Source organism: Salmo trutta, chromosome 5 (assembly GCF_901001165.1).
Source record: "Salmo trutta chromosome 5, fSalTru1.1, whole genome shotgun sequence".
NCBI lineage: Eukaryota > Metazoa > Chordata > Actinopteri > Salmoniformes > Salmonidae > Salmo > Salmo trutta.
In genome coordinates, this window is record NC_042961.1 from 10358794 (window position 1) to 10384065 (window position 25272).

Sequence of the window (25272 nt, forward strand, 5' to 3'; positions counted from 1 at the left end):
CATGTGTTGCTGTCTTGTTATGTCAGGTCTCTCTTTTTGTGTTGTGTGTTGTCCTATATTTATATTGTATTTATTTTTTTATTTTTAATCCCAGGCCCCCGTCCCCCCCATGAGGCCTTTTGGTAGGCCGTCATATTAAAGTAGAATTTGTTTTTAACTGACTTGCCTATATTAAATAAAGGTTAAATAAATAAAACATATATAAAAATTAGATTGTGTTCTCGGTCAAAGGGGTAAGCAGTTCTAATACAGCCTAAACAAATTATGCAGCTATAAGGTGAATCTCTCATAGATTAGTAATGTAAATCATAGATAAGACTTGTTTCTTTCCCTCCCCAGGTGAGGACGTTGCAGGAGGATGCTGTGCGTCTGCAGTCTGCCTACGCCGGAGACAAGGCTGATGACATCCAAAAGAGAGAGGGTGAGGTGCTGGAGGCCTGGAGGACCCTGCTGGAAGCTTGCGACGGCCGCAGGGTCAGACTGCTCGACACCGGCGACAAGTTCCGCTTCTTCAGCATGGTGCGAGACCTCATGCTCTGGATGGAGGACGTCATCCGCCTCATCGAGGCTCAGGAGAAGCCCAGGTACTGTGAACCTGACGGGAAACAGTTTGGCCTCATACGGATCATTTTTTTAAATAGCTTGGCATTATTTCAGTGCATGTTCCAACAAAAGCCAGAAAATGTGAGAATAATCTCTGTAGTTTTCTGTAAGCAGCTTGTGGTCGACAGCTTGAGTCCAGATTTATGTATCTAATCCTCAATGGTCTGTTCTGATTGTTGTGATTTACAAAGTTATCCTCACTAGCTCACCCTATAAAACACCCTAAGGTTGATGTCCACGCCCCTGTGTAAATCGCTAGAAATCTGTCAGTTTAAGCTAGAGAGATCATTGGATGCGTCTCAGTCTACAGCATCCGCCTACTTTATGTCGCACTTCCTCATCTGAGATGAAAGTTGACAGAGCTAGAGTGGTGTTTCTCAGACCATGAGGCATCCCGAAAATCGTCTGAACGGTTTGGCCTACAAAACTATTATGAAAAAGATGGAACGATGAGACTCGCACAAACATGGTGGTGTTCTTAGTTTTGCTCTACGACTGCCACAAGCTTCTTGGGATCGCCTGAAGTCGGTACAGCCGATCTTCCAACTTCTGTCTGTACACACTAATATGACCCCTCCTTGGGAAGGTGAGACACTCACGGAACGCCCACAGGGCTCACAAGACTCTTCTGAATGTCCCCCGGTACCAGTTGAAAACATTTCTGGAGGTACTGTATATGAATAAGAGGTTAAATACATGTACAATAAAAAACACAAATGTTTCCTGATCTTTCTTATGTCTCTTAGATATAGGACAGACACTTCAGAACAAAATTCATTTTGATAATTTTTTGGGGACTAGCTGTTCTTCCGTGTAGTGAATCTTCATTGTGTTTGTTTGGGCTAATAGCAATAAGGCCCAAAAAATGTTTTCATCAAATATACACTATATATACAAAAGTATGTGGACACCTCTTCAAATTAGTGGATTCGGCTGTTTCAGCCTCACCCGTTGCTGACAGGTGTATAAAATTGAGCACACAGCCATGCCGAAGTGGTATGCCACACAAGCTCACAGAATGGGACCGCCGAGTGCTGAAGCACTTTGCACAGAAAAATCATCTGTCCTCGGTTGCAACATTCACTATCGAGTTCCAAACTCCCTCTGGAAGCAACTTCAGCGCAAGAACTGTTCGTTGGCAGCTTCATGAAAGTGGTTTCCATGGCCGAGCAGCCACACACAAACCTAAAATCACCATGAGCAGGGGAAACGCATTCTCTGGAATGATGAATCACACTTCACCATCTGGCAGCCCGACGGACAAATCTGGGTTTGGAGGATGCCAGGAGAACGCTACCTGCTCCAATGCATAGTACCAACTGTAAAGTTTGGTGGAGGAGGAATAATGATCTGGAGCTGTTTTCATGGTTCGGGCTAGGGCCCTTAGTTCCAGTGAAGGGAAATCTTAACGCTACAGCATACAATGACATTGTAGATGATCGTGTGCTTCCAACTTCGTGGCAACAGTTTGGGGAAGGCCCTTTCCTGTTTCAGCATGACAATGCCCCCGTGCACAAAGCGAGGTTCATAAAGAAAGGGTTTGTAGAGGTCAGTGTGGAAGAACTTGACTGGCCTGCACAGAGCCCTGACCTCAACCCCTTGAACACCTTTGGGATGAATTGGAACGCCGATTACGTGCCAGGCCTAATTGCCCAACATTAGTGCCGACCTAACTAATGCTCTTGTGGCTTAAGACCCTGCAGCAATGTTCCAACATCTAGTGGAATGCCTTCCCAGAAGAGTGGAGGCTGTTATAGAGGCATAGGAGGGACCAACTCCATATTAATGCCCATGATGTTGGAATGAGATGTTCGACAAGCAGGGGTACATGTACTTTTGGTCATGTAGTGTGTGTGTGTGTGTGTGTGTGTGTATATATAGATATACAGTGCATTCGGAAAGTATTCAGACCCCTTCACTTTTCCACATTTAGTTTTTTTTCCCCCCTCATCAATCTACACAAAATACCCTATAATGACAAATCAAAAGCAGGTTTTTAGAAATGTTAGCAAATTTATTACAAATAAGAAGCAGAAATACCTTATTTACATAAGTATTCAGACCTTTTGCTATGAGGGTTTGTGTGCTTAGGGTTTGTTGTCCTGTTGGAAGGTGAACCTTCACCCCAGTCTGAGGTCATGAGCGCTCAGGAGCAGGTTTTCATCAAGGCTCACTGTACTTTGCTCCGTTCATCTTTCCCTCAATCCTGACTAGTCTCCCAGTCCCTGCTGCTGAAAAACATCCCTACAGCATGATGCTGCCACCACCATGCTTCACCGTAGGGATGGTATTGGACAGGTGATGAGTGGTGCCTGGTTTCTTCCATACGTGATGCTTGGCGTTCAGGCCAAAGTGTTTAATCTTGGTGTCATCAGACCAGAAAGGCCTGATTGGTGGAGTGCTGCAGAGATGGTTGTCCTTCTGGAAGGTTCTCCCATCTCTACAGAGGAACTCTGGAGCTCTGTCGGAGTGACCATTGGGTTCTTGGCCACCTCCCTGACTAAGGCCCTTCTCCCCCGATTGCTCAGTTTGGCCGGGCAGCCAGCTCTAGGAAGAGTCTTGGTGGTTCCAAACTTTTTCCAATTAAGAATGATGGAGGCCACTGTGTTCTTGGGGACCTTCAATGCTGCAGAAATGTTTTGGTACCCTTCCCCAGATCTGTGCCTCAACACAATTCTCTCTTGGAGCTCTACGGACAATTCCTTTGACCTCATGGCTTGGGTTTTTCCTCTGACTTGCACTGTCATCTGTGGAACCTTTTTTATATAGACAGGTGTGTCTTTTGAAATCATGTCCAATCAGTAGACTTTACCACAGGTGGACTCCAATCAAGTTGTAGAACAAGTTGTAGAATAATCTCAAGGATGGTCAATGGAAACAGGATGCACCTGAGCTCAATTTCGAGTGTCATAGCAAAGGGTCTGAAAACGTATGTAATTAGGTATTTCAGTTTTTATATATATATATATTTGCGTTGTCATAATGTATTGTCATTATGGGGTGTTGTGTGTAGATTGAGGAAAACATTCAATTTAATCAATTTTAGAAGGCTGTAACGTTACAAAATGTGGGGAAATGGAAGGGGTCTGAATACTTTTTGAATGCAGTGTGTATGTGTGTTTATTTACTTTGGTACTTTAAGGAGTCTTAAAATAATAGCAAATGATCCTTGGTATGACCTTTAAACAATTCCACATAACTTAGTAGGATCTCCCCCCCCCCACCCCCCCATCTTAGACTGGGCTTAGACTCTTCTGGGTTAATGCTGTAGCAAGGCTTTCTGCAGCTCAGGTTTTCAGCAGATGGCTCAGATGAATGTATCCTACTGGCAGTTGGTCCTTTTTATAGCTACTGAAAAAGCACCTGCAGAAAATGGTGTATACACACTGCCTCAATGTCCTCCTCTCAAGGAGACAGCAGCACATCAAGCCCTTATCTGGTAACTGATTTCAGTGCCTCGCAGCTGAATCTCAGCCAGCAGCTTACCATGGAGACCGACAATGAGAGGGAGACAGAAAGGGAAAAGACAAGAGGGAGGAAGAGACCGACAGATAGACGTTGTGGGCTAATGAGGATGTCAGGTAAAGGGCAAGAGAGAAACAGGAGGGAAAGAAAGGAGAGAGAATGATGGATTGGCTAATGAAGTGAATGGTGAAAAAAGCAGGTAGGAGAGAGAAATGGAAAGATTTGGTTTGTCGGTAATTGCATTGCTCTGTTTCCACTGTCCTGCCTCGTGGTTAGTCTGACATTGGCACGGTCCCAGAGTAATCAGACAGGTCTCTGAGGGGGAACATCATTATGTGAGCGGCTGTAGTCCACTGAAAAACACTGGGTGTCAGGTCATCCTGTCTTGACTGTATGTACCTGTGGTTTTAGAAAACGTACACTAGCATGGTGACTAGCAATGTAAGTAGCATTTCATGGGTCATTTAACCCCCTGGTAACCTAAGCAAAGGACATTGGGACATTATGTTCAGTGTGTGTGAGACACACCTCTAATTGTCTTGTTGTGTCACTCCTCTAATTGTCTTGTTGTGTCACTCCTAATTGTCTTGTTGTCACTCCTCTAAGTGTCTTGTTGTGTCACTCCTCTAAGTGTCTTGTTGTGTCACTCCTCTAAGTGTCTTGTTGTGTCACTCCTCTAAGTGTCTTGTTGTGTCACTCCTCTAAGTGTCTTGTTGTGTCACTCCTCTAAGTGTCTTGTTGTGTCACTCCTCTAAGTGTCTTGTTGTGTCACTCCTCTAAGTGTCTTGTTGTGTCACTCCTCTAAGTGTCTTGTTGTGTCACTCCTCTAAGTGTCTTGTTGTGTCACTCCTCTAAGTGTCTTGTTGTGTCACTCCTCTAAGTGTCTTGGTGGGTCACTCCTCCTCTAATTGTCTTGGTGGGTCACTCCTCCTCTAATTGTCTTGGTGGGTCACTCCTCCTCTAATTGTGTTGTTGTGTCACTCCTCCTCTAATTGTCTTGATGTGTCACTCCTCTAATTGTCTTGATGTGTCACACCTCTAATTGTGTTGTGTCCTCAGGGACGTGTCGTCCGTGGAGCTCCTGATGAACAACCACCAAGGCATCAAGGCTGAGATCGACGCCCGCAACAACAGCTTCACCAACTGCATCGAGCTGGGCAAGTCCCTGTTGGCAAGGAAGCACTACGCATTAGAGGAGGTGAGGGGCCAACGATGTCATAACACCCTCAGATACTGTTACTTCCCTCCTCCGTTCTGTTTCTCTTTTTTGCCTCGTTCTACTTCTTTGTCTCCGGATGGAAACATGGCTCCCTCTGGTGGTGTGTCATTACATGTATGGTGGTGTTCGCCTCAGTTAAAACTAAATGTCCCTTCAATTTTCAGATCAAAGAGAAGTTACTACAGTTGACAGACAAAAGGAAAGACATGATTGACAAGTGGGAGGACAGATGGGAGTGGCTAAGATTGGGTAATTCTATCAAATCGTGTTCAGTCTGTTGCACCGTTGTAGCTACTGTGCCACTGTTGCTTTATACTGCCGTGTTGTCTGACTAGCTGTGTTTCTGCCCAGTTCTGGAAGTGCACCAGTTTGGTAGGGATGCGGGTGTGGCCGAGTCATGGCTACTGGGACAGGAGCCGTACCTGTCCAGCAGGGAGATGGGTCAGAACGTGGACGAGGTGGAGAAACTCATCAAGAGACACGAGGCCTTTGAGAAGTCCGCTGCCACCTGGGAGGAGCGCTTCTCAGCGCTGGAACGGCTGACTACGGTGAGAGGACAGGGGATGTTCACAACTCACAGGGCTGTAGGTTAAACCAGTCATATAATAACTCAATGTAGTTTTGAATTAGATTAGGCATCCATCCTGTGAGAAATTGTATTTTAATCCCTACTAATGCTGGTGTACTAAAATGTCCTTCTTTAAGTCTTGGCTTTGAGCTTGACATAGTTAAAGAAACTAACTCATATAAGATAAGTGTGTGTGCGCACATTAAGAGAGGCCTGTTCTAACTGTTCTGTGTGTGTCGAGTGACCCATGATGTCTGGCCACTCAGCCAAGAATATGACAGAAACTGACTGGTTCCTCTTGATCCTGGACAGAGTAAAGGTTATATCCTGCACACCAGGAGCTATTGTTCTGTTTTGGAGCCTGTTTCTGGGGAAAGATTGTGATGGAGAAATCAGTGTTAGCTAGGTAACCAAGATAATTAACATGTCTTAACTGCATAATATGCTTATATGATTGAACTGTTGAGCACTTGTCATTTGAATGTCTCCTTTCGGACTCTGGGGTTGGCAGCTGCACTTTCTCCCTCATATGGGCCTCAGTCACCTGGGGTCCAGAGAGGGGAGAAGTCAGGTGTGTCTATCACATGTCCCTGTTGCTAGGCAGAATATCAGCAGGGAGTATGGCAAAGGAGGTCAGAAGGAAACATTGTTTCCATATGTGAACTATGTGTTTTTATTGCAAACCATGTGAAGGGATGGCGTGAGTAATGGGGAACCAATCACTTGTCTCCACAGTGTCTGTGCGTCAGTCACCTCCTCCTCCTAGGGGGAGATCATTTCCACCTTGAACTAGGGGAGAGAACAAAGTAACAACAAATATCCTAAGTACTGAACAAAACAAGTTATTTGTATTTGGTGCCTAAGGTCTGGCACAGGATGTGTGGGGTTGGTGTTTGGAACCATTGTACGTCATCTATGAGGTTGCACCTATCCTGACCTATCCTGAGATAGTATATAACCCAGAAGCGAACTCCACTTCTCCTGTGGGGGTGGGGCGACCAGCCTCCTTATTATACGTTTTTAATAAAACTAATACCTTGATTGATTTTTGCCTCTCATTAGTTAAAGGTAGAATTTCCACCACATTCTCCAAATCTCTCTTCTCATTTGTCTATCAGTCAAATTGACTTAATGAAATTACTTTAGTTTCTCAATTTCAATCAGACTAATTAGGTTGGTCATTAATGATTTGTGTGTCGGTTTGCGATGTAGATGGAATTACTGGAAGTGAGAAGACAGCAAGAGGAGGAAGAGAGAAAGAGGAATCCGCCACCTGCAGAGACCCAGACGGACGATGCATCGCCACAGCAGAGGTGAGAGAAAAGCCTGGAGTACCACACTAAAATGTTGTTTGGTCTGTCTGTCATGACTTATTTAGTGCGTCTGTTCTGTGTCTGTGTTTAGACTGAGCAGGCATGCTCTATTCTGGTCTTATGTTTGTCCCAGTGTGTTTTATAAATACTATAAAGTATTTTGCACAGTATTATACAGAGCCGTAATCACATGCAACTCCCATCTCCAATTGCTCAAGCAAACTGCCGAATGACCTTAAAGAAATGTATAAAACAATATCTCATGGCATAATGGGGAGTGTGAAACGACACACACGCAGACACACACGCTATCACACTCACACACTCAATCTACACACGTTATTCTTTAGTTTTTTGTATATGGTTGTATTTTACATTTGTTAGACTGATCAACAAGGACAGTCAATTAGTGTTTTGTTACTTGTCATGTTTTGTGTTTTCTGAGGACCCCAGGAAGAGTAGCTGCTGCTTCTGCAAAAGCTAATGGGGATATGAATAAACCAATAAACAGAAAGGACGTTGCCTTGAGCAGCACCGCAGATATTGAGATGAGCTAGATGCAAGACTTCGCTCTCATACAGTCACACACAGAATATGCGCATGTGCGTGGTACAAGGCTAAAACAACGGAGAAGTTGAGCCTCGCGCTGCAATGCTCTTAGAAGGAGAGGATATTGACCCACTATGCCGTTTACTTTGTGCACTTACATCACATTTCTGAGTCTACCTTTAGGTGTGGTGTTTGGGACTCACTGTTGTCTGTGTGTTTATAGATACAGCATTTGGGACTCACTGCTGTCTGTGTGTTATGAATGTCCCAGTGTGTTTATACTGCACTGTGTTTGAGACTGACTGTTGTCTCTGTGTGTCGTCCCTACAGGGAGGGTGAGCAGGTGTCTCAGAATGGACCGTCATCGGACCAGGACTCCCCTCGGGTTAGTTACCGCTCCCCAGCCTACCAAAAGTACACCAGCTTTCAGACCCGCAGGACTGGGACTGGGGGCAAGAATGGCGGGTGGGTCGGACCGTGACCCCCAACACCCCCTGCCCCCCACCCAAGGGGAGGACTGTACACCCCCCCCCCTCCACCCACCCCACCCACCAGTGATTCAGACAATTAGTCACACTTATTCCTCATTTACCATTTAGCCTTATCCTATGTCCGTTACAAAACACTATACTTATCCTACCTTGAGTATTCCTTTTTCTTTTATTTGCGTAATGCATTTTAATGCAAATTAGCTTTGCTGATTGCAGTTTCCTGTATTGCCGTTTTTTATTCACCTAATCTTATTTTATCACAGCGGATGTTGCAGGCCTGAACATGGATAATTAGATGATCAGAGTTGTTTTGCTTAATAGGTTAGTTATTAGTGCTTTAATCTTTTATACCTTCATATTGCTTTAAACCAACTGGTGCCTTTATTGATAGATCAAACACTACTGAGGACTGCTTAGCGCTGGACCTGCTCTGCAGTAACTGATCGATGGTAGCTGCAGTAACTGATCAATGGTAGCTGCAGTAACTGATCGATGGTAGCTGCAGTAACATACTGGACTATTAACTGATGTAAGCAGAGCAAAGATTACATGGGAAGTTGGAAATAAGACATGAAACCATTTTGGATGGTAGAGGACCAGATATAAAGTTGAGTTAGGCAACCCTATTTCAAAAGCAGAGATTGAGATTGAACAAAGGATCAAAACAAGAAGTTAATACATTATTACATTTTATTCCTAGTAGATTGAAATGATTTATTGGATGATGGAAAGAAAAGCATAATGGGACACAAGCACTACAGCACTACGTATTCTAGAATGACAATGAGCACTGTGTGAGTGTGCGTGTGTATGAACGTACACACGCAGGGTTGGGGAGTAATGGATTACATTGTAGGGATTTGTTTTTAAACGGGTAACTGTAATCCGTTACATTACCATCAAAAATATTGTATTCAGATTACAGATACTTTTGAAAAACTAGATGGTTACTTCAAGGATTACTTTTAAATTCCGAAATGAAGTTTGTTTTCTCAATGACATTGAAAAAAAGCGCAAATTGAAGTTTGTTCCACCTGAGCGAGTCTGACCACAAATCAGAGACCACTATGATGACACACCAAATGTGTTTGGTCGATCGCAGGAAAAGAACAGGAATAGGTTTTTGTTGGCTACAGTCCAAGCTATGTCTTCCAATGGTGCAACTGCTGTCAGCATCCAAAGATTGTCCAACTTGAATAAACGCTTGGAGGTAAGGATGACAGTAGTGATGTAGTCTACAGCGATATGGATATCATTTATTATTGATATCTACATAGCACATTGATGTGAATCTCACTGCTGCCCTCACATTTAGCTATTTGCGCCTTACGGATTGTGGTTGTGGATGGCTGTTCACAAATCTAAATGTATATTTGAACCCAATAATGGTTGAATTCAAGAAGTTTAAACTGCCTATCAATCATTGTTTTTGAACCCAGTGAAAAATGTGCTCTCGCAACAGCAGCGCAGTGTGGATCCCGGCCTATGGAATAAAGTGGGGCTTTTATTGCTCAATCTATTTCATGCTGCAAATTATTGTATTTTTTTATCCACAGGCCTAAAGGGCACGTTCCAACTCGCACACTTTTGATAGGCTTAAAGGGGCAATCTGTAGTTGCTACATCCATTTTTGGAATTATATATTATATCTATCTTACTACCTATGAAATGCCTCATGAGCCTCAGAACCCAAAATATAAGCTTGTTTTTCTCGATGTTTGTAGACATGTAAATGGAAACAAACACTCTATAGCCTCATAACATGGTTAAAAAATATGTTTGATATCATGGATGGTCAATCCTTGCATCCATAGCTCTGTCTATTAATCTGAGAGTAGTTACATTTCTCCTGGCCCATCCCTCAGCTTTTTATCAAAACAGAGGCGGGGTGTCCATTTTGTTATTGTTTCATCTGTGGATCTGCCCTTTAAACAGCTGCATATTATTAAGATAAGATATCAAAGTGTCATCAACAAAAAGTTAAGCAATAGGCCTATAGCAAATGCAGCATATGGCATTCATTTTTCACATGTAAATAGCACTTTTCAGTAGCGGTCAAAGCATGCCTTTCCATTAGCACAGCATTTATTATTCAACTCAGTCCATGACAGCAAAATCATAAACAACAGAGTAGGGCTGGCTAATAAGTCCTCTGTTTGGGGTCATGCTCAGGTAAAACAATTTGGCTAATCTATATTTCCAAGTCCTATTCTTGAAGATCAAGGGGTTTAACATTTATTGGAATGACTGGAATTCTGGTAGATTTTGATTTTTAATGTAAAGATATAATTTAATCGCATTGTTATATGTAGTAGAAAGCGATGGGTTAGAAGAAGCCTACATAACCAACCCATAAAGTAAAATTTAACATCCATATATGGTCAGCTTTGTAAACTTTAACATTTATTTATCCTGCAATTGATGTGGTTCAATTGGTAACATTCATTTTTGTGTTCTTCTGATGCCTCTTAAGGGGAAAGTAATCTAAAAGTAACTGAATGTAATCAGATTGTGTTAGAGATTTGGTAATCCAAAGTTACTTTACTGATTACAATTTTGGACAGGTAACTAATAACGGATTACATTTAGAAAGTGTCCTACCCAACCGTGTGTGTGTGTGTGTGTGTGTGTGTGTGTGTGTGTGTGTGTGTGTGTGGGGGAATGAAAAAGGACCCCCCCTCTCTCTGTGTAGATTTTTATTTGTGTCTTTTCTTTATTTCCTCTTTTTCCTTTCCCCTCCCTTCTTTCTCTTCCCCCTCAGCTCGACACTCCTCTCCTCCTGTCTCCATCCCTGATGATAATACTGTTTATGTATGTTATTATTTACAAACTTACCATGTGGAACCTGAATAACTGACAGACAAAATGCACGACTTAAATCGGTAACTCAGTAATGCCATTAAATCATATTCTTTAGTCCTCTCAGGTTTCAAGTTGCACCAGATCAAGTCAACCAGGTCTCTTGCAAAATAGATTTTTATCTCAGTGACTTACCTGAATAAATAAAGGTTCAATAAAATTCAAGAAATCAAAAGTAGTGAGTAGCTACTGTATCTTCCCCAGATGTCCATCCATTTCACATCATCTTCACCCTCGTCCAGACCACGCATACATGATGTCATACCGCCATCATACAGTACCGTCTCAAATACCACTTCACTATGTATGATTCATTTCACTATGTGGAAGGGATATTCATATCACTTCACTGTGGTAATTCTGTTTTTCGAGTTGTTCCAGTGGTGGTGAATGTGTCAGTGTGTGTAGAGGGGTATAAAACCATTCCTATCAGTCATTCATTGGTCCTCAGTAGATCTATGGTACCTGCCTTCATGTTCTCATGTCACTTTTCATGTTACTATAGCTCTGTGTATCGGATCTTCCTTTCCTCCCTGATTATGTTCGTGTTGGTCCACCCTTGAATAATTTCATCCTTGCACCCACCCCACTAACACACTCCCCCAATAAAACCTTGATAGTCAATCACTTCCCATGTTTGTTCTGTTTGTGTTGTCCTTGTACCGTCTGCAAAATAACCCTGTTTTTGTCCTCATATCTTATGGTAGTATATTGTTTTGCATGTCGTCATTGTTAATCACCTTCCACTTTCAGTGACAACTGTTATTGTTTTCCCCTTGTGTATATTCTATGGTTTCATCCCAGGGTTGTTTTATACACATTCATGTGCAATACTTTTTCATTCCATTTTTCATTTCATTGTCTTGTAGATATCATTTATCCAGTGGACGTCTGACATTACATCTACAGTATTTTAATTTGGTGTAAAAAGGCACACATCCAAACTGAGAGGTCAATGTTTGAGCAATTCTAAGGTTAGTGTGTGTAGTTCTGCGTAAGGTTAATTTCTAAGGTAACTACAGTTACTACTATCAAAATGATCCTCCAATTCAATCAAAGTTGATCTGAGAGTATTTACATAGAGGTGATCAGTCTAGCTGTAGTACTATTATTATCAGTTTGGAGAGCATATTTGAGAAAGAATTTGGGTGCAGATGTGACCATTAATAATATAATTCCCAATATGAGTGTCAGCCCAAGCGAAAACTATTTAGCTTTTACCCTGAACAGTTAACAAAGAGGTGATGACATATCACTCCCACGTTGCACCAATCGAAGGCTGCAAAACCTGGCAGCGATGCAGTCCATGTCCAGTATTGGTCCAGCCAATGGCAGGATCTCTGTATAAGCATCGAGGATTTGTCCATCGCCTGGCAAGCTCTCAGTAAAAGTATCCACGATTGGTCCAGCCTTGAAGAGCTCAGTAATGGGTAATGAGTTGGAGTGGGTGTGTTGTGAAATAATCTTTTAACTGGCCAATTTTGCCTTCCCCTTCACTTTACAATAATGAAACAAATGTCAATAATGAGTTCAAACAATGTGTTATTGTTTGGGATTTTGGTTTGGTCTTTCCCTCCTTTTCGCTCCCTTTCTATGTCCTAACCTCTGATCTGTGCATGTCTTTGAAATGCTCTCTCTTGCTGTCTCAGCTGGACCCCGGTCCCACTATAATCAATCCCATAATCCAACGCTCTTCTAGATCAGTAGTGGCTCAGCTTTTCTCAGAATCTATATAAAGGTTGACTGAGTTGGCTTACAGATTTTTACTGCATTTGCAAGCGTCTCCCTCTAACCAAGCTTAGATTATCGGAATTTGAGTTTGTCAAACAGTGAGTCACTGCAGGTGAGAGTGAATCGAAAACTGTTAGTGTAACCTCATATCAGACGGCTGTTCGTCTAGAGTCAGATATGGGCTCCCAAGTGGCGCAGTGGTCTAAGACACTGCATCTCAGTGCAAGAGGTGTCACTGTAGTACCTGGTTTGAATCCAGGCTGCATCACATCCGGCCGTGATTGGGAGTTCCATAGGGCGGCGCACAATTGGCCCAGCATCGTCTGGGTTTGGCCGGGGTAGGCCGTCATTGTAAATAAGAATTAGTTCTTAACTGACTTGAATAGTTAAATAAAGGTGAAATAAAACATGTAAAAAAAGATGGAGGCAGAGAGGTTCATTGTGAATCAGTCAGATTGAGTCGTTGGAGAGTCAAGTTAGAGTAAAAGTCACAAATCAAGTCTCAAATAGAGGGCACTTGATGTCAGAGAGAAAGTTGGAGAGATCCAGTGAGCGGGTTAGAGAGAACAGTCAGAAAGAGACAGATGCAGTTAAATACTTGATTAGAGTTTCACCTCAGGCACTGAACTCTAAGAGCTGAGGACCTATATGGAGCTGAGGACCTATACGGAGCACAGAAACACATATGGGGAACAAAAGTTACACATAGACAAAGTCGCAACACTGTGGGTGATACAAAGATTGAGATATGACGTGAGGATAGCACAGTCACTCAGAGGTGACTCGGCTATGGGGTTCAGTGTGTGCCATCGTATGATGAAGCTGGGCTATAATTGTGAAATAGAGGCACACCACATTGCCAATTTGAGGCTGGTGTAATGGCATTGTTTTGGTTTATACAGATACCTATCCAAAGGCTCTTTTCCTCATCAAATGGAAATGTGGAGACACATTGTGATAAAATATTTATTTCTCATTTACAGTACAATAGTTGTAGAGAGAACCACTTTCAACTTAACTATACTTGTCTTAAAGCCATGTTGTCATATAGCAATCAAAGGGAACATACTGAATGTTTCTACACAGCCTCCATCCTGCATGAAGCTTTATCCAACTCTCTGACTTCCAGCTCCACTGTGTGTGTTGTCTAGCCCCAGCCTTCTCTAATACTTGTTTCTGACAGGACAACGGAGAGGAAAGTGACATCGTTAATGGAGTGGAGGAGCCCAGCCCAGGCGGGTCGCCCAGTGAAGCACGCAAGGTCAAGCCCAGCCAGGCTGCCACACTCCCGGCCAAGTCCCAGGACTCAGCCCCAGCCAACCAGATGGAAGGCTACCTGCACCGCAAACATGAGTGGGAGGGTCACAACAAGAAGGCATCCAGCAGGTACACACACAGATACAGTTGAAGTCGGAAGTTTACATACACTTAGGTTGAAGTCATTAAAACTCGTTTTTCAACCACTCCACAAATTTCTTGTTAACAAACTATAGTTTTGGCAAGTTGGTTAGGACATCTACTTTGTGCATGACACAAGTAATTTTTCCAACAATTGTTTACAGACAGATTATTTCACTTATAATTCACTATCACTATTCCAGTAGTTCAGAAGTGTACATACACTAAGTTGACTGTGCCTTTAAACAGCTTGGAAAATAGGCTAATTGACATAATTTGAGTCAACTGGAGTTGTACCTGTGGATGTATTTCAAGGCCTACCTTCAAACTCAGTGCCTCTTTGCTTGACATCAGGTGAAAATCAAAATAAATCAGCCAAGACCTCAGGAAAAAAAATTGTAGACCTCCACAAATCTGGTTCATCCTTGGCAGCAATTTTCAAACGCCTGAAGATAGCACGTCCATCTGTACAAACAATAGTACGCAAGTATAAACACCGTGGGACCACGCAGCCGTCATACCACTAAGGAAGGAGACGCGTTCTGTCTCCTAGAGATGAACGTACTTTGGTGTGCGAAAAGTGCAAATCACTCCCAGAACAACAGCAAAGGACCTTGTGAAGATGCTGGGGAAACCGGTACAAAAGTATCTATTTCTACAGTAAAACGAGTACTATATCGACATAACCTGAAAGGCCGCTCAGCAAGGAAGAAGCCACTGCTCCAAAACCGCCATAAAAAACAGACTACGGTTTGCAACTGCACATGGGGACAAAGATCGTACTTTTTGGAGAAATGTCCTCTGGTCTGATGAAACAAAAATAGAATTGTTTGGCCATAATGACCATCATTATGTTTGGAGGAAAAAGGGGGAGGCTTGCAAGCCGAAGAACACTATCCCAACCGTGAAGCACGGGGGTGGCAGCATCATGTTGTGGGGGTGCTTTGCTGCAGGAGGGACTGGTGCACTTCACAAAATAGATGGCATCGTGAGGCAGGAATATTGTGTGGATATATTGAAGCAGCATTGAAGACATCAGTCAGGAAGTTAAAGCTTGGTCGCAAATGGGTCTTCCAAATGGACAATGACCCCAAGCATACTTCCAAAGTTCTGGCAAAATGTCTTGGTCAAAGTCAAGGTATTGGAATGGCCATCACAACGCCCTGACCTCAATCCCATAGGAAATTTGTGGGCAGAACTGAAAAAGTGTGTGCGAGCAAGGAGGCCTACAAACCTGACTTAGTTACACCAGCTCTGTCAGGAGGAATGGGCCAAAATTCACCCAAATTACTGTGGGAAGCTTGTGGAAGGCTACCTGAAATGTTTGACCCAAGTTAAACAATTTAAAGGCAATGCTACCAAATACTAATTGAGTGTATGTAAACTTCTGACCCACTAGGAATGTGATGAAAGAAATAAAAGCTAAAATAAATTATTCTCTCTACTATTATTCTGATATTTCACATTCTTAAAATAAAGTGGTGATCCTAAATGACCTAAAACAGGGCATTTTTTTACTAGGATTAAGGTCAGGAATTGTGAAAAACTGAGTATAAATGTATTTGGCTAAGATGTATGTAAACTTCCGACTTCAACTGTACATACATACAGTGCATTCGGGAAGGTATTTAGACCCCTTGACCTTTTCCTCATTTTGTTATGTTAGAGCCTTATTATAAAATGGATTAAATAAAATAAAAAAACTCATCAATCTACACACAATACCACATAATAAATAAATAAAAAAATGACAAAGCGAAAATAAAATAAAATATCTTATTTACATAAGTATTAAGCTATGAGACTTGAAATTGAGCTCAGGTGCATCCTTTTTCCATGATCATCCTTGAGTTGTTTCTACAATTTGATTGGAGTCCCCCTGTGGTAAATTCAATTAATTGGACATGATTTGGAAAGGCGCACACACCTGTCTATGTAAGGTCCCACAGTTGACAGTACATGTCAGAGCAAAAACCAAGCCATGGAGTGGAAGGAATTGTCCATAGAGCTCCGAGAGGACAGGATTGTGTCAAGGCACAGATCTGGGGAAGGGTACCAAAAAATGTCTGCAGTATTGAAGGTCCCCAAGAACAGTGGGCTCCATCATTCTTAAATGGAAGAAGTTTCAAACCACCAAGACTCTTCCTAGAGCTGGCCACCCAGCCAAAATGAGCAATCGGGGGAGAAGGGCCTTCCTCTGTGGAGATGGGATAACCTTCCGGAAGGACAACCATCTCTGCAGCACTCCCCCAATCAGGCTTTTATGGTAGAGTGGCCAGACAGAAGCCACTCCTCAGTAAAAGGCACATGACAGCCCGCTTGGAGTTTGCCAAAAGGCACCTAAAGACTCTCATCATGAGAAACAAGATTCTCTGCTTTGATGAAACCATGATTGAACTCTTTGGCCTGAATGCAAAGTGTCACGTCTGGAGGAAACCTGGCACCATCCCTACGGTGATGCATGGTGGTGGCAGCATCATGCTGTGGGGATTTTTTTCAGCGGCAGGGACTGGGAGACTAGTCAGGATCGAGGGAAAGATGAACGGAGCAAAGTACAGAGATCCTTGATGAAAACCTGCTCAGGATCTCAGACTGGGGTTCACCTTCCAACCGTACAATGACCTTAAGCACATAGCCAAGACAACGCAGGAGTGGCTTTGGGGACAAGTCTCTGAATGTCCTTGAGTGGCCCAACCAGAGCCCGGGCTTGAACCCGATCAAACATCTCTGGAGAGACCTGAAAATAACTGTGCAGCAACGCTCCCCATCCAACCTGACACAGCTTGAGAGGATCTGCAGAGAAGAATTGGAGAAACTCCCCAAATACAGGTGTGCCAAGCTTGTAGCGTCATACCCAAGAAGACTCGAGGCTGTAGTCACTGCCAAAGGTGCTTCAACAAAGTACTAAGTATTCAGACCCTTTACTCATGTAATTGTAATAATTCCGTTTTTTTATGTGTAATAAATTGGCGTAAATGTCTAAATCTGTTTTTGCTTTGTCATTGTGGTATTGATGAGGGGTAAAAAAAACTGTTTAATCCATTTTAAAATAAGACTGTGACGTAACAATGTGGAAAAAGGGAAGGGGTCTGAATACTTTCCGGAAGCACTGTATTTCACATGAACATACAGCCAAATACACTACATGACCAAAAGTACACTACCGTTCAAAGTTTGGGGTCACTTAGAAATGTCCTTGTTTTTGTTAGAAGATCCCATTTTTTGTCCATTTTAAAATAACATCAAATTGATCAGAAATACAGTGTCGACATTGTTGTAAATTACTATTGTAGCTGGAAACTGATTTTTTTTTAAATTTTTATAGAATACCTACAGAGGCCCATTATCAGTGACCATCACTCCTGTGTTCCAATGGCACGTTGTGTTAGCTAATCCAAGTTTATAATTTTACAAGGCTAATTGATCATTAGAAAACCCTTTTGCAATTATGTTAGCACAGCTGAAAACTGTTGTTCTGATTTAAGAAGCAGTAAATCTGGCCTTCTTTAGACTAGTTTAGTATGTGGAGCATCAGCATTTGTGGGTTCGATTACAGGCTCAAAATGTCCAGAAACAAAGATCTTTCTTCTGAAACTCGTCTATGTAGATATTGCATAAAAAATCTGCTGTTTCCAGCTACAATAGTAATTTACAACGTTAACATGTCTACACTGTATTTCTGATCAATTTGATGTTATTTTAATGGACAAAAAATGTGCTGTTCTTTCAAAAACAAGGACATTTCTAAGTGACCCCAAAGTTTTGAACGGTAGTGTACGTGGACACCTGCTCGTCGAACATCTAATTTCAAAATCATGCACATTAATATGGAGTTGGTCCCCCCTTTGCTGCTTTAACAGCCTCCACTCTTCTGAGAAGGCTTTGAACTAGATGTTGGAACATTGCTGTGGAGACTTGCTTCCATTCAGCAACAAGAGCATCTGTGAGGTTGGGGGAGTTAGGTGTGGCTCGCAGTTCATCCCAAAGGTGTTCGATGGGGTTGAGGTTAGGGCTCTGTGCAGGCCATTCAAGTTCTTCCACACCAATCTTGACAATCCATTTCTGTATGGACCTCACTTTGTGCATGGGGGGCATTGTCATGCTCAAACAGGAAAGGTCCTTCCCCAAACTGTTGCCACAAAGTTGGAAGCGCAGAATCGTCTAGAATGCCATTGTATGCTGTAGCGTTAATATTTCCCTTCACTGGAACTAAGAAACCATGAAAAACATCCTCAGGTCATTATTCCTCCACCAAACTTTACAGTTGGCATTATGCATTTGGGCAGGTAGTGTTCTCCTGGCATCCTCCAAACCCAGATCTGTCAGTCAGACTGCCAGATGGTGAAGCTTGATTCATCACTCCAGAGAATGCGTTTCCACTGCTTCAGAGTCCAATGGCGGTGAGCTTTACACCACTCCAGCTGACGCTTGACGTTGTGCATGGTGAACTTAGGCTTGTGTGCAGCTGCTCGGCCATGGAAACCCATTTTATGACGCTCCCGACAAACAGTTCTTGTGCTGACGTTGCTTCGAGGCAGTTTGGAAGTCGCTAGTGAGTGTTGCAACTGAGGACAGACTATTTTTATGGCATATGCGCTTCTGCATTCGGCATTCCCATTCTGTGAACTTGTGGCCTACCACTTCGCGGCTGAGCCATGGTGCGCCTAGACGTTTCCACTTCACAATAACAGCACTTAGTTGACCGGAGCAGCTCTAGCAGGGCACAAATTTGCCGAACTGACTTGTTGGGAATGTGGCATCCAATGACGGTGCCACGTTGAAAGTCACTGAGCTCTTCAGTAAAGTCATTCTATTGTCTATGTTTGTCTATGGAGATTGCATGGCTGTGTGCTCGATTTTATACACCTGTTTGCAAGGGTGTGGCTGAACTAGCTGAATCCACTAATTTTAAGGGATGTCCACATACTTTTGTGTATATATAGTGTACATTCCTGACTAATTATTTTGCCGGCACTGCACTGACAACTTTTTGTCTATGGTGTTTCAGATCCTGGCACAATGTGTATTGCGTGATCAACAACCGGGAGATGGGCTTCTACAAAGACCATAAGAGTGCCAGCCAGGGGATCCCTTACCACAACCAGATCCCCATCAGCCTGAAGGATGCTGCGTGTGAGGTCGCCCTCGACTACAAGAAGAAGAAACATGTGTTCAAACTGAAGTGAGCACTACTTAGTGAATAGCTCCCTCTGTGTCTTGCATTATCAGAAGATGAGGTCTTGCATACTGTAGCCAGTAGTACGCTGGACTTAGTACTCAACAGTTTTTATTTTCCTTTTACAGAGCTACAGATGGCAATGAGTATCTCTTCCAAGCCAACGATGATGTAAGTTTGTTTAGCTATAAATTCGTACAGTGTATGTGAGTGACGTTCTTCCTGTGAATGTTGTTTACTATCTTCAGTCCTTGTCTCCATGTGGATGGCGTGGGTGTCTGAATTTGGATGTATTGGTATGATCTGTGATGTCTGTCCTGATAAATCCTTGTCTGGGCCGCAGGAGGAGATGAACTCGTGGATGCAAGCCATCTCCAGCGCTGCGTCCTCTGATAAGACAGAGATGACCCCCAGCAGCCATAGCACCCCCACCTCCAGCCGAGCCCAGACCCTGCCCGCCTCTGTCGCCCTGGCAACTGAGTCCAGCCCTGGCAAGCGTGAGAAGGACAAAGAAAAGCGCTTCAGCCTTTTCAGCAAAAAGAAATAGACCCCTCCTCAGCCCCCCAATGCCATTCCTCTTCTCTCCCCTGCTCCTCTTCCTCTTAAAGCCAGACTCCAGCATGCAAGCTCAGAGCCAAAACTCCACACTCTGTGCCTAACAATCCTACAGCTGGGCTCAGAGGTCAAATACAGTATGCCATTTTCTTTTTTAAGATAAGGAACAAACAAAAAAAGGTGAAAAATTATGTTAAGGTAGATATGATGCTTTGGGCAGCTGCCATTGTAAACCATCCATAATTCACCGCTGAAAAACAAGACAGGGTTTCCAGTTAAGATTTCTTTGTATTTTCTCTCTGTTTTCCTGCTTTCTCATCCCTGTGCTTTTCACTTGTTGCTTTGATTGTTTTTTCCCCCGTTCTTTTTGTAACAGTATGTAGTTTCTAGGGTCTGGCCTCAGTTTTTTGAGGCTATCTTTGAAAGATGACATTCTTCTGAGTTGAAAAGCAAAGTCAGCGGTGCTTTGAACTGTGTGTATAACTTGTCTATAGCAAACTTTTAAAAAACTTTCACTTACTAATAATAAGCTCTACAAACATTATAAGCTTCAATATAGTCTCATTTTATCCCCTAAACTTAGTATAACACATTCATTTGGATGAAAAGACGGGGGTTAATATTCTCCATCACTGTGACAAATTTCTGTCATATCGGTTCAAGATATTGGACTTTCAAGAAGCAAATGGTACGTTCAAGACAACTGGGAACTCAGAAAAATATGAAGTCAGCTCATGACTTCGTTGATCTTCGGAAAGTCGGAACTCTAGAAAGAGGCTAGATGACGTTCAAAACTATTTTTCCCAGTCGGAGCTCTTCTTTTTTTGGGGGGGGGACTTCCCAGTTGTCTTAAATGCACTGAAGTCGGAAGTCAGAGATTTCCGAGTTGTTTTGAACACTGCAAAAGTGTCGCTTGCCACATCATAATGTTCATGCAAAACACATCATCATGATGATGTGGCAAGTGACAATGTGCTTCTTGAAAGGCCAATATTATCAAACTTGACTGCTGACATGCAAAACATTTTGGGACTTTATCAACTGTGGACTAATGAAATAAATACCAAAATATAGTTTTTGGGTGGAGTTTTCCTTTAAGTTTCAGTCATGTTTTTTTGTACAATGTTATCATATACTACTCCGGCTCAATAAATTGCTAAGACCAGTCAGAATGTTGGATATCCATGAAGAACTAGAACACAGAGGGTTTATTTCTGTAATTTTTGAAAACATTATTCTGTCCTTTTTAAAATTTGTTTTCCTACATATTTGAGTTGCATTATGTATGTTTAAAATGTATTGAGCATAAAAATGTATGTACAATACAATAAACACTTTAAGCATTGTTGTTAAGTGGAAAAGTGAATTCTAATGCATTTACTGGAATAAGTCATGTCATGGAAAAACGGTTGCTTGCTTGTTGGCTATAGCACTGCATATGATCATTTTTGCTAAAATCTCTGGCTATTTGATAAATAGTGTGCATTTATCTGTCACTAACTATTGTAATGAAATATTTCTTCATATTGCACAATCAACAATGCCATGATGGGAGAGCTTGTTTGCCATAGCAGGTTCTCTAGTTATGTAGTTTAATATGGACCAAGATCACAGGTAGATGGATCTGCACCAGTAAACTTTTACCCTCTCTGTTAAATATGTGCAAAACCATTAAATTGCTTTTAAGATGACATCTGTCTGAGTTTTCAGTACGACAGCTTCACACCAAATCAGAAACTATTCTAGTTGTCATTACAGCTTCAATACGATTTAATACATTTTAATGACATGTCTCATTAGGTGCAACCACTTATTATTCATTACAAAAAACGCTCAATGCTATTACTAAGCAATTAGAGACATTACTATGTAACAACATGTTAATGAGTAATTACATTTCTGTTTTTAAACACAACAGATAAGCAATGAAAGTTATGGAATACTAAGTCCTATGTGTCCTCTTCACTTTCACCTCATTTAGGCAATATAGAATTTTCTGACTGTCCCTAACTCTCGGTATTGTTGGGTCACTCAATTCTTGGTTCCCTTTCACAATTGCCTGTGCACCATCTAGTGGCCGAATGGAGATGTTGCAGCCCCAGTGTTTAACATTTCTTCAGAAAACTAATCTCATTCCCAGACACTTGGCGCCTTGAAAAGAGGTCAGCAGAAAGCTAAACAATATATCAATGGAAGAATACAAAGATGTTATTTTAATTTGTTCTGATATGAGACATAAGACTACTATGGGCACCAGTTTGGTCAAACGGTTTAGAGGGTAAGAAGGCATGGAGTATAGGGATTACAGATGGCCTGCTGTTCATTTAATTAACCACTTCTAGCCCCTCCAGAAACATCAGCACTGCCGACCAATTAGGTTTGTCAAGTCATTTGGGTAAATTGAAGCCTGTCCTCCAAACAAATGTAAGAATAACGTGTTTGACTTTGCAAGACTATGTAGGGTGGGCTGTAGGTAGGAGAATCCCCTATGATGAAAATGGTGCGGTAAAATAATCAGACCATGGGTTAACCATGTTGCTTTTAATTTAGACGTCCTTTCATACCAATGGCCATGAAAGGAAGGAGGCCACAAAGAAGACTCAGTGTTTACAGGTTGTAATTTGGCTATCAAAGTAACCCCCTTTACTCAGAGGTGAGTACTCTGCAATCTAACAGCCAACCTGAGGGGACAGGAGCGTGGGATATATTTCATTGAGATTATGAGGTGGACTATGCTCCCTGTCTCTCTAATTGGGAGAGAGCAGTAATGTTCCTTCAGAATTTCTATCACAAGAGGGCACAAGAGTACCAGTGTATTGGAACTCTTGGAAATATTAATGGATGGATTATATTGGCAAAGGAGAAATGCTCACTAACAGGAATGTAAACAAATTTGTGCACAGCATTTTAGAGAAATACGTTTCTTGTCCGTATGGAACATTTCTGGGATATTTTATTTCAGCTTATGAAACATAGGACCAACACTTTAAATCTTGCACTTATATTTTTGTTTAGAATAGATGGGTTTATTCCAGGGTTTCTTAAACGTGTGAGAGGTGGGTCACGAGTTATGAGAATACATCTATAATCACACACTCTTAATTTGGGTCACAGAAGAACGGTCAATTTCTCATGAGAAAGTTTGAGAGCCACTGCTCTATTCTATCAACCCTGACAACCAGATATCTGGGGTCAACAAATCAATACAGTTTGAAACAAATTCTCCACTGCATTAATTCAAGCAGTGACTCGCAATTACTTTGTGCGTCAGTAGTATTTGTTATTTTTCTAGTCACAAAGAGTATGAGGTTAGAACCCCAGGAAGAGTAGCTGCTGCTTCTGCTAAAAGCTAATGGGGATCCAAATAAGACCGTTGTCTTGTCTGGTACTTAAAACTAGATACTTGATTGCACGCAAACATTACTGTATTTTTTACAGTGCATGAAATAAAACCACAGAACCTATCTTATTACTACATACTTTCACCCAGCAGCATGCCCTGGTTAGATGATTAAGGGAGGGCTGATGTATTATAACAAAGTAACATTTGACTCACTCCCAGCACCATGACAACATGAACAGTTGTCTTAGCTGGATTAGGCTTGGCACTGATATATCAGCTTATTCTGTTGCCATGGTTAGGCTAGGTGGAGCATAGCAATGGTCTGAGTATAGCCAGTTCTGTTTTTGCTTTAACCTACTTCTCTATCATTCATTCTCCTCTATCACTCATCCATGATATATGGTGTGTATGGCAACCAGACCTGGGTTCAAATGAACGTATTTCAGTATTTGTTATTTAAATACTTATTTTCTGTGTATTTTAGTGTTTTCAAATAATGTGGCCTAAATCAATGACTTCTACTGGAAGTATTTGAAAGTATTTACAAATAATTTCTTATAAATAGCCTACTACTTGAAAGTATTTTCAAATACTTATTTCAAATACTATTTTCAAATACAGTTGAAGTCGGAACTTTACATACACTTATGTTGGAGTCATTAAAACTAGTTTTTCAACCACTCCACAAATTTCTTGTTAACCAACTATAGTTTTGGCAAGTCGGTTAGGACATCTACTTTGTGCGTGACACAAGTAATTTTTCCAACAATTGTTTACAGACAGATTATTTCACTTATAATTAATTCACTGTATCACAATTCCAGTGGGTTGGAAGTTTACATACACTAAGTTGACTGTGCCTTTAAACAGCTTGGAAAATTCCAGAAAATTATGTCATGGCTTTAGAAGCTTCTGATAGGCTAATTGACATAATTTTAGTCAATTGGAGGTGTACTTGTGGATGTATTTCAAGGCCTACCTTCAAACTCAGTGCCTCTTTGCTTGACATCATGGCAAAATGAAAATAAATCAGCCAAGACCTCAGAAAAAAAATTGTAGACCTCCACAAGCCTGGTTCATCCTTGGGAGCATTTTCCAAATGCCTGAAGGTACCACGTTCATCTGTACAAACAATAGTACGCAAGTATAAACACCATGGGACCACGCAGCCGTCATACCGCTCAGGAAGGAGACGCGTTCTGTCTCCTAGAGATGAATGTACTTTGGTGAACAAAGTGCAAATCATTCCCAGAACAACAGCAAAGGACCTTGTGAAGATGCTGGAGGAAACAGGTACAAAAGTATCTATATCCACAGTAAAACAAGTCCTTTTGACATAACCTGAAAGGCCACTCAGCAAGGAAGAAGCCACTGCTCCAAAACCGCCATAAAAAAGCCAAACTACGGTTTGCAACTACACATGGGGACAAAGATCGTACTTTTTGGAGAAATGTCCTCTGGTATGATGAAACAAAAATAGAACTGTTTGACCATAATGACCATCATTATGTTTGGAGGAAAAAGGTCGGAGGCCTGCAAGCCGAAGAACACCATCCCAACCGTGAAGCACGGTGGTGGCAGCATCATGTTGTGGGGGTGCTTTGCTGCAGGAGGGACTGGTGCACTTCACAAAATAGATGGCATCATTAGGAAGGAAAATTATGTGGATATATTGAAGCAGCATCTCAAGACATCAGTCAGGAAGTTAAAGCTTGACCCCAAGCATACTTCCAAAGTTGTGGCAAAATGTCTTAAGGACAACAAAGTCAAGGTATTGGAGTGGCCATCTCAAAGCGCTGATCTCAATCCCATAGAAAATTTGTGGGCAGAACTGAAAAAAGTGTGTGCGAGCAAGGAGGCCTACAAACCTGACTTAGTTACACCAACTCTGTCAGGAGGAATGGGCCAAACTTCACCCAACTGTGGGAAGCTTGTGGAAGGCTACCTGAAATGTTTGACCCAAGTTAAACAATTTAAAGGCAATGCTACCAAGTACTAATTG

General features: G+C 42.0%; 1 protein-coding gene across 2 annotated transcripts in view; it reads left to right on the top strand.

The window, feature by feature from the left end:
* The window catches only part of LOC115193640 (spectrin beta chain, non-erythrocytic 1), a 133847-nt gene extending 112229 nt beyond the window's left edge, over positions 1 to 21618 (top strand). Inside the window, exons 26-35 of one of the 2 annotated variants that reach the window (XM_029752480.1) lie at positions 340 to 584; positions 5128 to 5266; positions 5452 to 5536; positions 5639 to 5835; positions 7068 to 7168; positions 8048 to 8102; positions 13982 to 14184; positions 19205 to 19378; positions 19501 to 19543; positions 19716 to 19919. In XM_029752480.1, the coding sequence (XP_029608340.1) occupies positions 340 to 584; positions 5128 to 5266; positions 5452 to 5536; positions 5639 to 5835; positions 7068 to 7168; positions 8048 to 8102; positions 13982 to 14184; positions 19205 to 19378; positions 19501 to 19543; positions 19716 to 19919 (1446 nt within the window). Of the gene's footprint in view, positions 1 to 339; positions 585 to 5127; positions 5267 to 5451; positions 5537 to 5638; positions 5836 to 7067; positions 7169 to 8047; positions 8103 to 13981; positions 14185 to 19204; positions 19379 to 19500; positions 19544 to 19715 lie in introns of both variants that reach the window. The other variant, XM_029752479.1, reaches the window with a different exon arrangement.
* Positions 21619 to 25272: the final 3654 nt, after the last annotated feature.